This window comes from Pseudoliparis swirei, chromosome 16 (genome assembly GCF_029220125.1).
Source record: "Pseudoliparis swirei isolate HS2019 ecotype Mariana Trench chromosome 16, NWPU_hadal_v1, whole genome shotgun sequence".
In the NCBI taxonomy this organism is placed as follows: domain Eukaryota; kingdom Metazoa; phylum Chordata; class Actinopteri; order Perciformes; family Liparidae; genus Pseudoliparis; species Pseudoliparis swirei.
In genome coordinates this window covers 4,185,781-4,200,064 of record NC_079403.1, presented here as the reverse complement: position 1 = coordinate 4,200,064, position 14,284 = coordinate 4,185,781, and the positions used below count along the sequence as shown (strand labels likewise).

The window sequence follows — 14,284 nt, the reverse complement described above, 5'->3', positions numbered from 1 at the left end:
GTGATTGTGTGTGTGGGCGCGAAGCCAGTGAGGATGCTCCATGCGACCGCCTCACATCTCCCGGGATGCAGTTCCAGGATGAAGGACGGACAACCAGAGTGGGTGAGAACATAAATCTTTGAAGAGGTTGCATCTTTCGTGGTGGGTAAAAAAAAAAAAAATCCTTCGATTAAAAAACCTGGCCGCATATCGGAGGAGCCACACGGTGGTCTGCGGCCATCTCTGAGCCAGACACTCCACAAGTTCTGCGATGAAACGGGGAATTTAAAACCGATTCTCATTAAATACTAAATTAATTGATTTTATTGTGAAAACAAACACAAAAAAGCACTTCCTGTGAGTAGAAAGGTGTACTCGTATAACCATGAAGTGGATGTTAGAGGCTCATCCAATGAATCCGAAGGTGCTTTTCACCCAGTAGTGTTTTACCCATGATGCATTCATGCTCATTACGCGCTCTATATGTACCCCTCTAGCATCCAGAGCGCCCTTTCAAATTAAATTCCCGTCTTCACAGGAAGTTATAGAACAAGCTGCATAGGCGCGACATCTTTAATGCTGCATGGATACCCCCCCCCAAAATATTATTTAACTCGTCGGGTTTCCTCAAAATAAATGAATTCCAATTCTGTGGGCGAAATAATTCCAACTAACTTTTAATGACTGTATACTATTTGGCATTGAGCGCCACGCGGATCCGTCGTCATATTCACAAAGTAGCTTTATATTAGTCATTCGCTGGTGGTGTCTGCTGCAGACCCCGGCATAACTTTTCAAGGCTATGTAGGTCAGCCATCTCACTGAATGGCTGCTGCTTTCATCCACCGTGTTCTAAGTTCTTCAGTGTTTATACTCTGAAGTCTTTGTGAGAGTATAAACACCCCATGCATAGACACACAGAACAATAATGGTTCTTAAATGGTCCTTTAAAAGGCTTTGTGGTTCTATGAAGAACCATCACCTACTGAAAAAACATTTCTTAGTTTGAGTCACCTTTATAGGTTCTTTGAAGAACTCTTTAAGGAAATGGTTCTTTAAAGAACCCTGGTTTAAAAGGTTCTTTGTGGAACCAGATATGGTGCCTTAAAGAACCATGTCTTAAAGGTTCTTTGAGACACCTTTATAGGTTCTTTGAAGAACTATTTAAGGAAATGGTTCTTTAAAGAACCCTGGTTTGAAAGGTTCTTTGTGGAACCAGATATGGTGCCTTAAAGAACCATGTCTTAAAGGTTATTTGAGACACCTTTATAGGTTCTTTGAAGAACTATTTAAGGAAATGGTTCTTTAAAGAACCCTGGTTTGAAAGGTTCTTTGTGGAACCAGAAATGGTGCCTTAAAGAACCATGTCTTAAAGGTTCATTGAGACACCTTTATAGGTTCTTTGAAGAACTCTTTAAGGTTCTATGGCGTCACTCTAAAAAAACATTTTCGGTTCCAGATGACACCTTCATGTCTCTGTGTGGTTCCTCCAGCGGTGGATGTGGATGTGAAAGCCTGCAGCCATCAGAATGATGTAATCTTGCTTCCTAAATCGTCTCATTTGCAAAGCCTGAATTCACAGACTCACAGTTCCCCCATCACGGCCTCTCAACCGTCATAAACATTAAGAAGAACTCATTTAACATCTATTTAAATTTGCAATTCCAAACTTCTACAAAGGAAAACAAAACCTCCGCATCCCCCCCGAAACTTTTTTAACTTAAACAACTTTAATGATTGCGAGCTGAGAATTTGAAAGGATTTCTTTCGTCTCTCTGATCTTTTTTTTCTCAAATTTCCAAATCACCTTCACATACTCCAGAGTCATGAACATTTATAATATGCAAAGCTCTCCTCCATTAAATCATACTGCATGTGAAAAAACTTCAAAACCTTCTTCTGAGGAGCCTCTGACCTCAAACGGTATGAAGAGAAGCATCCCCCACCACCTGAGGTTCTTGGCTTACACAACACACACTCACACACACACACACACACACACTCACACACATCGCCCTTACCTCTCAGTTACACACAAAAAAATCCTTGACCTCATCTGCAAAGTGCCATTAAATCAGATGTTAGTATGCTCCGTAAACAAACAGGACTGTATGACACACGGCTGCTCATCTGAAAGGGAAAGGGGGCGGGGCTAAAGGTGAAGGAGGCATTCCAACATCACAGGATGGCCACGTGTAACTATATCCCCCCTTATATAATCCATCCTGCTGCTTTTGACAGAAAGATAAAAACCTCGGCAGCTATATATATATTCCCCCGACACACATCCCCTCACCGTGAGACATTACCCCGTCGCCTTATGGCCACAGCTCGGAGAAATTGTGGGCCGTAAAAAAAAAAAAAAAAAAAAAAAAATCTTTATTCAGGGAGTGACGTTTTAATCCGTGTAAACCCCCTTTCGGTGTCTTTGCACTTATCTCCCTGCAACATTTTTAAAATAAAATGCAATTTGGGGAAACTCTACAGCGCTTTGTACTTAATTCATGTTTGAGTTTCTTTCCCAGCTGAAACTTCTTCCGCGGGTCTCACGTTTTAGCTTGATTAGCGAAACGTGTCGCTAATTGCGTCGTGAAAAAATCTCCCTCCTTCCCCTTAAAAAAACAAACAAGATGTATATCTCCTGCACAGATCGCATGCCGATAGATATGATGACAATAGAACGTGAAATAGATGTAAAAACTCCAGCGATCGGAATTATGATACAGGCTCCACGGCGGCCCGAGTTAATGATGCTAATTTGCACGCCGCGAGTCTGGCACAGTGTGAGCGTTCAGACTACGGTGTCCATTAAGGGTCAAACTCGGTGCCTTTCACATCAAATAAGACGCTTACTTACACACAGTGAAATTAAATCATTTAGAGGTCGTTAACGACTTCCTGCCGCGGGGCACGTTCATCGACTCCAGCGCCATTAAGCCGTATGAAAGGCATGCTGGGGGTTTTACATTATGAGCTGTAATATTTAAATTATTGTGCATTCAAAGATATATATTTAAAATACAGAAACTTGCGTAGAATAAATAAGAAAATTAGCCCCTAATGCTAATGCGAATGCGAAAAAGAATTCAAAACAAAAGCACATGAAAAGGTTAGGGTTAGCATAAAACCATCTCACTTGTGAAGGACGAGGATGTTTATGACGTGTGCAGCAGAGAGCCCATGTCTTATATGTTCTTATTTTTACTGCATTCTCTCCTCAGCTAATATAACAACACTACGCTATATCTCTACATACAGCTAACGGTTGTTTGCAGCTATATTCATGCCGTGAATAACACAACAGCGCTTTGATTAATGTCACCGTATTTAAATAATGTTCTTTATCGTCTCACAGTGAAGAGACTTTACAAAGGGACCCCTTCAGGAACCCCCCATTGGAATAAGTCGATGTGGCCTAATTTTGTGAATGTCTACCTGCGTATGAGAAAGATGAATGATGAATGCATTCAAAAGACATTAGACATTTATATTTTGCAAATTCAACCACACCTTATATTTAATTTTTTTAAAATATTATCCGTTGTCTCCACTTTAATAACCTCCTGGTTTCCATCACTCTGCCGTCTGGAGGCAGCCATCCATCTTCCATAGTCACACTCCCTGAGTCCAAACACCCCCCACCTACGGGGGAGGGGCAGGTACTCGTATACGTGTTGCCCGAGGAAGCCTGGGAGTCATTAGAAAGTTGACGTTTCCCTTGGCAACCACACTAAGAGAGACTTATGGTGTGAAGAATGGGGACAAAATACTGGATGAAAGGGAAGCGGGGGGGGGTGGGGTAGATACTGACAGGTTTGACTGATTGCTGCAGCATTCCTTATGATTCATTAATCGAGGTTGAAATATAACACGGTGCATAAGCAATAAGCAAAGGAATAATAGAGGGGGGGGGGGCTTCTCTCGAAAATGTTGCAACGAATTTCTATAACCGTTATCAATCCAATCGTGAGGGAAAAAACCTGCCTCCGAATATAAAACCCAGTCATTCTGTGAGCCGAGGAATGGAATTAATGAGGAAGGAGATCGAGACGGAGAAGACGCTCGTTATGTCGGCAGCTTCTGAAATATTCCTCATCTTCACCTCCGTCTCTTCTGACGCTAACCGACGCCAGAAGACGGAGAGCGGAGTCAGCAGGGGCCGATTGGGGACAACCAATCACGGCACAGAAGTGATGAGAGTTCTCACCCCTCCCCCACCCCGACGTTGTAACAGGGAGTCTCGCGGAATGTTAGCAGCCACCTTTTTTCCCGGCTAACGCCTCTTTGTTCCCTAATGGACGTAAAGGACGGAGATGTTCCTTCAATTTAAATGTCAGACGGAGATGTCACCGAGGACAGACTTCACCGCCAGACGGACGGGGAATCATATTAACACAAATGTTATGATGAATGTTCTTTCTCATATTCCACCTGAACAAAAGGGAGGTCGTCTTCTTTTATTATTAACAAAAAGGATCACACAAGGCCTTTTTTTCAACGTGATATAAAAGGTCGGACAGTTCTGATAATATTAATGGCCAATAGTTTAGTTATTACGAGCCAAAACTTTGCAGTTTTTTTGTGTGATAAAAGTTAAAACCCTCCGTTAGATAGCACATACAACACTACACTCAGGAGTGGGCAATTATTATTTAAATTATTTATTTGATTTAAATTATTTGTATTTAATTATTTTGCAAGCAATCTATTCATTATTATCCTTTTTCTTATCCTCTTCTTTTTTCTTTTCTTGGAGAACCATCTGATGTTTGTTGTTCTTTGTGTACACTGAACCTGAATATCACATGTAATAAGACGTACAACCGAAAAATGTACAAAGAAAGTGACTGTATGAAAATACATAATAATATGTTGTTGAAAACTTAATAATAATAAAAAATTCCGTTAGCAAGGCGCTCGTACACATAGTCGATCATTCAGGAGCTCGACAGTCAGGTAGCTCCACCAGGAGTTGGTGGAGACCAAAAATGGAGCTAAAAAAGAGTCAACATGGGCGGACATGTCAAGTTGCAAGAGATGACGACCTCAACATGATTTATGTTGCTCTGAATCTCCGATACTGGGACATGGCAACATGTTTACTGTATGGAGACAAGGCAACATATCAGTGTTGCGTTCAAAGTGGTCAAAAAAAATCGTGGAATCTGATATTTGATATTATCCAATATAATCCACATTCAATTTTTTACAAAATATATATAATATAAAAAGCCAATTAAACAAAGATCATCATCATCGTAGCGTAAAGGTAGCTTGACATGGCAATTGCGGGTAGTGTGGCGCACTAATCTACAAGTATGGAGCCTTCTGCTTGTTACACACACACACACACACACACACACACATTCCTCTGCAGCCCTGTTCAGAATGCATACTCATATCTCCCCATTGCCTAAAAAGCGCAGCGCACAGACAACTTAATGAACCGACGCCGGCTCCTACCGATGGAGCCCCGTGGACACCTAATGAGATGGAAAGTGACCACCAGGAGATCCCGGGGGAAACTCCGGGACACGGAGGATGCATTTTCTCGGTTCCCGTGGCTACAGAAAAGTCTGCTGTTTATATTGTTTTTTGTTAAGGTCATAATTCATATATATATATACATATATATATATATGTATATATATATGTGATGGATATGATGCTAAAGATACTAGTTGTGATAATGGTATCCACGTAAAGTCACCGTGCCTCCCAACAGTCAACGGAGCTTTTTGTAAAAATGTACATATGTTCAAGAAAATATGGCTGATTTTAATGCGTGTTTCATGAATAATGGCAACGTGGAAGAAATGACACCAAACAGGCCGTAGGTGTCCTTATCCTCCGCTCGGCGACGCCCCCCGCCGTGATAATCTTACGGCTAGATCCATTCTTGTGAAGGAAAAAGACAAATGTACAAATTACTTTTTTTTTCTTTCTTCTCACATATCCACTCGTATGGATTTCAGGACTTTATTGAGCAATAAAAAATATACACCAAGGGAAATATCTTTTTTTCTTCTTCTCCTTTCCCCCCCTCCCCCCATTTCCCATAATGTTGTTCTTCCATCTCAAAATCCGATTTAAACACTTCCAGATGAACGACCCCACGATCCAAAGTGACGAAATGTAAATAAAAAAAGAAAAACTGAAAAAAATAAACAAAAATTGTAGAGCGGAAATTTTTGTTCGTTTTCTTTGTTTTTGTTCAACAGTCAGAAACCACCGGAAGAGTCCGAAAGCATCCCTGTTTATATTGTTCACAAAAAAAAAAAAAAAAGGGGGAGGGACTTCAAAGAGATTTGGCTCGTGACATCACCGACTAGGTGGCCGCCTCCGAGTCCGCCTCTGCGTAGAGTTCTGCCAGTTTGTGGAACTCGGGCCCCCAGTTGTCCAGGTAATTATAATCCTGCTCCGACTGCGTGGCGGGCGTGTCCAGCGGGCTGACGGACCCCGTGGGCGAGCCCTGGCCCTCGTAGGCGTACGTCTGCAGCGAGTCGTACGGCGGCCCGCCGGTGTCCATGTCGGCCTCCGCCAGCCTCTGCCGGATGAACCCGTGCACGTCGGGCTCGTCCGGCTCCGTCGACGCGTTCCGGCGGCAGTGGCGTCCGCCGCAGTGTTTTCTCCCGTCCGGGCGAACGTCCCGTCGGAACTTGAGCTCCTCGGCGGCGGCCGGGTTGCGCAGGGCGATGATGTCGAAGGCCTCCGTGTCCTCCTCGCCGCCGCCCTCGTCGTCGTACGTCACCACGTTCTCCCGCACGTCCTCCTCGGAGATGATGAGCGGCTCCTTCTTGCTCCGCCGCAGCGTGACGAAGAGGACCACGATGGCTGCAGACACAAGAAAATTAATTACGAGTGTCATCGCGGAAAAATACCTTCTTAAAGCATCGGAAATACGCAAGGGCAAAACTGGCCTTAAGAAATATAATTTGGCCCCTGATATCACGAGTAGAGAGCCAAAAAATGACCCCATAATTTCCTCTAATAACTATGATAATTTAACAGCATTTTTGTTCTTTGTTGTGGGTCCTATTTGTGTTACCTGTACTAGGTAAGGTACACACACACACAAATGTAATACAAATATATATATTTTTTTTTAAACAAAGAAAAAGTTCACATTTTTAAATAGTTGTTAAAAAAATATAATAACAATAAATAACCACAAAGAAATACAAATACAATTTAATATGCTTTTTCTGATTGAGGATTTTTGTTTAAAAAAATCTCACAAAACACTTTGAATCTGTAGACTACTGCCTAATAGTCTTATTATTGCCATTTTTATGAAGAAGAACGTCACAGAACACCGATCGGCTCAATGCGGTGACAATAATCAGCCAACAATCAGCCATGTTTACCACAAACAAACAAACAAACAAACACAGTGGGAATATTTACCCGCTTCCACACAATAAAAAACAACCGAGCGCCGGAGAGCCGTACGCCAATAACGCGCGTTAGCCGACATTAGCTAAATCGGCTGGGGGCGTTGCTCTGGACGCAAGCTGTTGGCGATGATGACATCATCGTCATCATCATCATCATCAGCATCCAGCTAGAATGCAAAACTTGCACGTCTTTTGGGTTAATGATGACCTCTCTGCAAGATGTTCACGCCAACATCTGTTTAATAAAATGGCGAAGTGCATTTGGACATATACTGTATATATATATATATATAAATATATATATATATGTATATATACCTATATATTAGAGATGCACCGATCAGGTTTTTGGTGCCGATCACCGATCACTGATCACTGAAATCAGTACCTGCCGATCACCGATAATACCGATCACCGATCACGGTGTCGATTGAAGCATTCTATTTATTGTGTAGCATTATTGCTATGAGGACTATGAGGAAATACATATATAAAGCAACTCAAACATTAAAGAAATTACAGATTTCTTTAAACATTTAGGACTTTTACTTTGAAAAATGTCCTAATTGATACATTAAAATTGTTTGATCGCTATTGTAGGGGATTTCAGATATGTATGGAACACGTCTGCATTATTCATTTCCTGGAACTCTTGGGGAAATCTATTTACAGGACTTTTTTTAACATACAAAAGTCTGACTTATTTTTATAAACTCTTCCTTGGTACAGTAAAAATGTTTTAATGTCAGCATAATTTAAGCTAAATCTCAGAAACGATCTATAAAGATACAAAATCAGTTAATTGTTTACTTGGATATGTTCGTGTATGATTTGTCGACATCTTATTTTGAAAAACGGATGTTGTTTCACGTGGTTCTTTCCGCTAACTTTGCAAAACCGGATGTTGTCACTTAAATCCTTCCGCTAACTTTATCAAACCCCTCTTTGCTCCTGATGGAATGTGTTTACCGTGAGCATCAGTCTCTAGGGGCAGACATGTGAGAGTCGGCTGAGTCGACCCAGAGATTCAACTCGGGGGACGGGGACGCCGCTCGGTGGTGAGGATCCCCTCTGACCTCTCACTCTGCGGCCCTCGCCGGGCGCATCGTCTCCGTTGAGGTGCGCCGCGATTGAAACGTCTGATAGTTCTCGTAGATGTTACGTCATCTGATCGGCCGTTTTGAGAACGCCGATCAAAACCAATAATGGTAATATCGGCCGATATGGATCGGCGCCGATCAGATCGGTGCATCCCTACTATATATATGTATATATATATATATAGGTATATATACCTATATATACATATATATAGGTATATATACATATATATATATGTATATATAAATATATTTATATATCTGTATATATACCCATATATATGTATATATATATATGTATATATACCTATATATAGGTATATATATAGGTATATATATGTATATATATATTTATATATACATATATAACGTCACAGAACAAAAGCTTGTTGAAGGTTATTTTAAATGTTTTCTCGGTCGTTTTGGCGTTCCACATCAAACCGGCGTTATGAAATATGCTATTTTTATCAAAACCATGCAACACCGCGCTGTGTGAGATCGTCCTCTCGGGACAGGCAAACAGGAACGTGGCGCTGGAGGAAGAGGAGGTGGAAGTCTTCGCTCGAGGATGCAACGATACATTTTCAAGCATTTTTGTATATATATATATATATATATATACACATTTTTTTTGTGGTGACTAAGGCATGCTGTAGACCAGGGGCGTCAAACTCATTTTCACCGTGGGCCACATCAGCATCATGGCCGCCCTCTTAAAGGGCCGGTGTAACTGAAACACTCTCTAAACAACTGCCAAACATAATGTTATGTAACTCTCTTTGCATTTGATTATTGTTTATTTGTGTAGCACTATTGTTCATAAGAGCATTTCTCTGATATTATAACATGCATCCATTTAATTTGAAACCTTCAAAATAAAAGCACAGGAGATATTTTTAACTTAAATTTGAAACCTTCCAACTAAAAGCACAGGATATTTGTTCCCTTTAATTTGAAACCCTCAAAATAGAAGCACAAGATATTTTGTTCCCCTTAAATTTGAAACCTTCAAAATAAAAGCACAGGATAATTTTTTCCCCACTTGATTTAAAACCTTAAAAAGAAAAGCACATGATATTTTTTATTACATTTCTTGAAGAAAAGCTGGTCATGTCTTTCAAGCCGGTAGGGGCCACATAGAAAGACGTAAAAGGTGCACAGACACCAACGGTCCTGCTGAGCTCCCGTTAAAAAAAGCCGGACATAATAACGACGTCGCTTCGTCTTTTAAAATTTATTCTGATAATTTTTATGGGCAGAATGGGTGCATACTCTCCCCGAGAAAAATATATAATTAAATCAGGTGAACCAGATAGGAGAGTTAATACGTTCCGAGGGCCGCGGGGCTTCTGCACTTTTTTTTTGTCCATCTGATTATCCCCCCCCCCCCCCAGGTATGAGCAGACAGTTATGCTAATAATAAAAAAAAGGACATTATTAACATCGTCAGGATTCATATTTTTACCACTATTTCTTCCTAATGCTTTTCCTGCAGGGCAGATCACAGCGGCTCAAAAACCTGATTGAGTTAAACTCGGAGAACACGGGAGAAAAAAAAGAAAAAGAAAGAAGCTAAATGTGTAATCCGACAACAAAATAAACTTTTCCATTAGGGACCATAATGTGTGAGACCGCACCCCCGAGACACGGGGTGACGCCGGCAATTATGCGCAGATTCATCTGTCTGCATCTGTTTCCTTGCTTGTGGGTTTATAATGAAACCGGCAACAAAAAAACCCCAAAAAAACCTCTTTAGTCCACCTGGTGGACAGAGAGCGGGGTCGACCAATCGCACGACGCGGCATGTGAGAACCAGGAAGTAGAAGCAGGGATCATACACATGTTGACCAATGGGGTGTCCAGAACTTTAAACCAAATTTACACGACCAAACACGTCTAAACTAACAATGAGAATTCCAAAGCATGAAGTATAAAACCTTAAATGACCCAAATGAATGAGAGACAATAGTTTAGATTAAAATAAGAAACATTGTCTTTTTTTCCAATATTTAAGTAATATATCGCCTACATCGAGTGTGAGCAACATATTGATACGACAAGAAATCTTGACCCGAAAAAAACGGCGTAAGCTAACGTTGGCCTCCAGGTGAAAACGTTAACCACTGAGATGTGTTGATTGTGGTGGATCGGGTGCATCTCATTACTAAGAGAGAGACTCCTCAGATCACCACTTGACCGGGTCAACCGCATTCAGCTACTTCCTGTTTGTACCACCGACAGAGCTGCACAATTATAGAACACACAAAATGATAGAAAATGTTGTGAAATGGAGTGGAATCTGATGGATTTCTCTCTCTCTCTCCCTCTCTCTCTCTCCCTCCCTCTCTCTCTCTCTCTCCCTCCCTCTCTCTCTCCCTCCCTCTCTCTCTCTCTCTCTCCCCCTCCCTCTCCTCTCTCTCTCCCTCCTCTCTCTCTCTCTCTCCTCCCTCCTCCCTCCCTCCCTCCTCCCTCTCTCCTCTCTCTCCCTCCCTCTCTCTCTCTCCCTCCCTCCCTCTCCCTCTCTCTCTCCCTTTCTCTCTCCCTCCCTCTTCCTCTCTCTCTCTCTCCCTCTCTCTCTCTCTCTCTCTCTCTCTCTCTCTCTCTCTCTCTCTCTCTCTCTCTCTCTCTCTGGTGATGGCCTTTAGTTCTCGGGTTCTGGGCGGAGCGCTTTTGAATAGAATATTCATAACCTTCACTCGCTAGAGCAGCGGCGGCGGCCGTGTCGCTAGGCAGGTTTGGTGCAATCGTCAGTTTGGGTTTACGCAGGGGGGAGGGAGGGGGGGGGTAGTGCGATTTGACAGGTGGTTGTTGACTTTTCAATTTTTTAAAATCTCAGACTCTCTCGTTTTTTTACACCTTGACAGGCGACTGTCCCCACTGCGCCTTCAAAAGTTTCTCAATATATATATATATATAAACATATATACACTCACAATGCTGCATCAGACCGGTTGCTATGGCAACAAGGCACGCACACTCACTGACTCCAGGCCTGCAGTGAGCCGCCCTGCTTGTTGCTCACAGCGTCTGAGCGTATGTACTGTGTGCGTCACGCCGCGTTACGGCGGCGGCCATCGCCATCGCCATCACCATCAACATCGCCATCGCCATCGCCATCGCCATCAACATCGCCATCGCCATCGCCATCAACATCGCCATCGCCATCAACATCGCCATCACCATCACCATCAACATCGCCATCGGCAACGAGCGACGAGCTTCAGGTCCGATCCTGGACTTGAATGTGAATCCGACCCCCGACCTTCTGGTTGAGGCGACGCCTCCTCCCTGAATCACACGGACCCTGTAATCTACATTCCACTCATCTTTGTCCTCGCCGTCTTCTTTCTAGTCACCTCTCCTCCGGGCCTCCTCCTCCTCCTCCTCCTCCTCCTCCTCCTCCTCTCTCATCCTCTTCCTCTTCTGTCCTTCAACGTCCTTTCCTCTTTTCCTCCACCTCTGCCCTCTTCAACATCTTCCACCCTCATTCCTGATTCTAGCTGTGTCCTTGCGTGTCTTTTCATCCCTCTCTCCTCCTCTCCCTTGCCCCCCCCCTTCCTCCTTTCTCCTCATTCCCCTCCTCCTCCTACTTTTCCTCCTTTTCCTCGCCCCCCTCTTCCTCTTCCTTTTTCTCCCCCCCTCCTCCTTTTCCTCCTCTTTCTCCCCATCCTTCTCCTCCTCCTCCACCTTCTTCTCCTCCTCCATCATCTCTTCCTTCTTCTTCTTCTTCTCCATCTCCTGCTCCTCTTGCTCCTCCCCCTTATTCTCCTCCTCCTCCATCTCTTCCTTCTTCTTCTTCATCTTCTTCTCCATCTCCTCCTCCTCTCCCCCCTCCTCCCCCACCTCATTTTCCTCCTCCACCTTCTTCTTCTCCTCCTCTACCTTCTTCTCCCCCCTCCTCCTCCTCCTCCTCCACCTTCTTCTTTTCCTCCCCTCCATCTCTTCCTTCTTCTTCTCCTCCATCTCCTCCTCCTCTCCCCCCCCTCCTCCCCCACCTCCCTCTCCTCCTTTTCCTCCTCCCCGTTCTTCTTCTCCTCCCCCACCTTCTCCTCCTCCCCCTCCTCCCCTTGTCACACCCCTTTAAACCCCCACCCCCACACAACCCCCCCCCCCCGGGCGCCTCCCCCTTTCCCCCCGCGCTGCAGTACCCTCCTCACCCAGCAGGATGACGATGCACAGCAGGATGGCGATCAGCGCTCCGGTGCTGAGGCCCGCCGAGGACAGGAAGGCCTCTCCCTGGCACATGCGGACCCGGCCGTGGCTCTGGCACGGGCAGACCCTGAGGGTCAGGGTGCTGGTGCCGCTCAGCGACGGCTCGCCGCCGTCCCACACCACGACGGCCAGCCGGTACAGGTCCTGGGTCAGGTGGTCGAAGCGCCGCCGCCGGGCCACGATGCTGGCTGTGCTGTCTGTGGAAAAAAAGAGAAAGAAATCAATTAGTACCGGGACTCATTGCCGGCTCCGTGCCTCTCGGCGAAGCCGGCAATTACCTTTTCATACGGGCACAGATTCGGGGTCCTGAACCCGCAACGCGCTGCGTTGTGAAGTGATTATTTTTCAAAAGGGCTCGTTCGTTTTGTTGCTCGTTTGTGTCGCGGGGATAAACAGACGTTCCAAAAAAAACAATGTTTGCACAGAAGAGAGAGCAAACACGAGAGACCTCGAGAGGAAGCGGTGATGAAAAGAGGAGGAGGAGGAGGAGGAGGAGGAGGAGATTAAAAGAGAGACTTGCTGTATTCGTCGTCTCGGCTTCAACCCTGAACCTGGATGCCAGAGCGACGGCGACGCTGAGGCGGCGGCTCTGATTGGCTGCCGGAGCAACGCTGTCGAGGACTAATGATGTAACAACTCTACCTGTCTAGAGATGTTCTGGTTCTTTTGGAGTGAACGTACACGGACGGAACAAGAATGGTTCTTTAGAAGGCGTTGTGGTTCTACGAAGAACCATCACCTCCTGACAGTTTTTTAGTTTGAGACACCTCTATAGGTTCTTTGAAGAACTCTTTAAGGAAATGGTTCTTTAAAGAACCCTGGTTTGACAGGTTCTTTGCGGAACCAGAAATGGTGCCTTAAAGAACCATTTGTTAAGGTTCTTTGAGACACCTTTATAGGTTCTTTGAAGAAGAACCCTGGTTTGAAAGGTTCTTCATGGAACCAGAAATTATTCCGTTGTGTGGACCAAGGGGTTCAGAGTCTGACACGCCGACCTTGACTGGTCACGCCCCCTTTACTGGCCACGCCCCCTTCTGAGAGTGTTCGGCGGTCCGACCCTTGATGGACAACGTCGGGCACAGGGTGCGGCTGTGGTGGAACCAAGGAATCAAGGAACCAAGGAATCAAGGAAACTGCACGTTCACAAATAAGTTACGGGGGGGGGGAAGAAAAAAAGGAGTCACGCCAAGGTAACCTTTTTTTTCACCTTTTCCATGCGGCGGAAAGTTATAATAGTAATAAAAATATAACGCCTCTCCGTCGATAGACTCTCTGCTGCTCGCCTCCCACTCCCATCCCGCCGCTCCATCTATGAATAATTACAATGATCGACAGCTGGAATGACAACGCGTACTTCAAGCTTTATTAAGTCGGGCTCGCACTATCGCCGTATCGAGCAAGCAGATGAGGGGGAGAGGGGGGGGGGGGGGGAGGGGGAATGTGAGAGATGCAAAATAGCGAGGAAGAGAGATGGGGAGTTGTGAGATGAGGGTGTGTGTGTGTGTGTGTGTGAGAAAGAAGACAAGTGGCTGAGGCAGAGAGACAAAAACAAGCCTTGTGTACACACACACACAAACACGCACACACACACACACA

The 14,284-nt window shown here is 44.4% G+C and overlaps 1 protein-coding gene across 3 annotated transcripts in view; it reads right to left on the bottom strand.

Moving 5' to 3' along the window:
• Positions 1-5,925: 5,925 nt before the first annotated feature.
• The window catches only part of LOC130206293 (cadherin-18), a 129,936-nt gene continuing 121,577 nt past the window's right edge, over positions 5,926-14,284 (bottom strand). For all 3 annotated transcript variants that reach the window (XM_056434198.1, XM_056434197.1, XM_056434199.1), the window contains 2 exons: positions 12,634-12,885; positions 5,926-6,813 (listed from right to left, as the gene is read on the bottom strand). In XM_056434198.1, the coding sequence (XP_056290173.1) occupies positions 6,308-6,813; positions 12,634-12,885 (758 nt within the window). In that variant the 3' untranslated portion in view covers positions 5,926-6,307. The remainder of the gene's footprint in view (positions 6,814-12,633; positions 12,886-14,284) is intronic.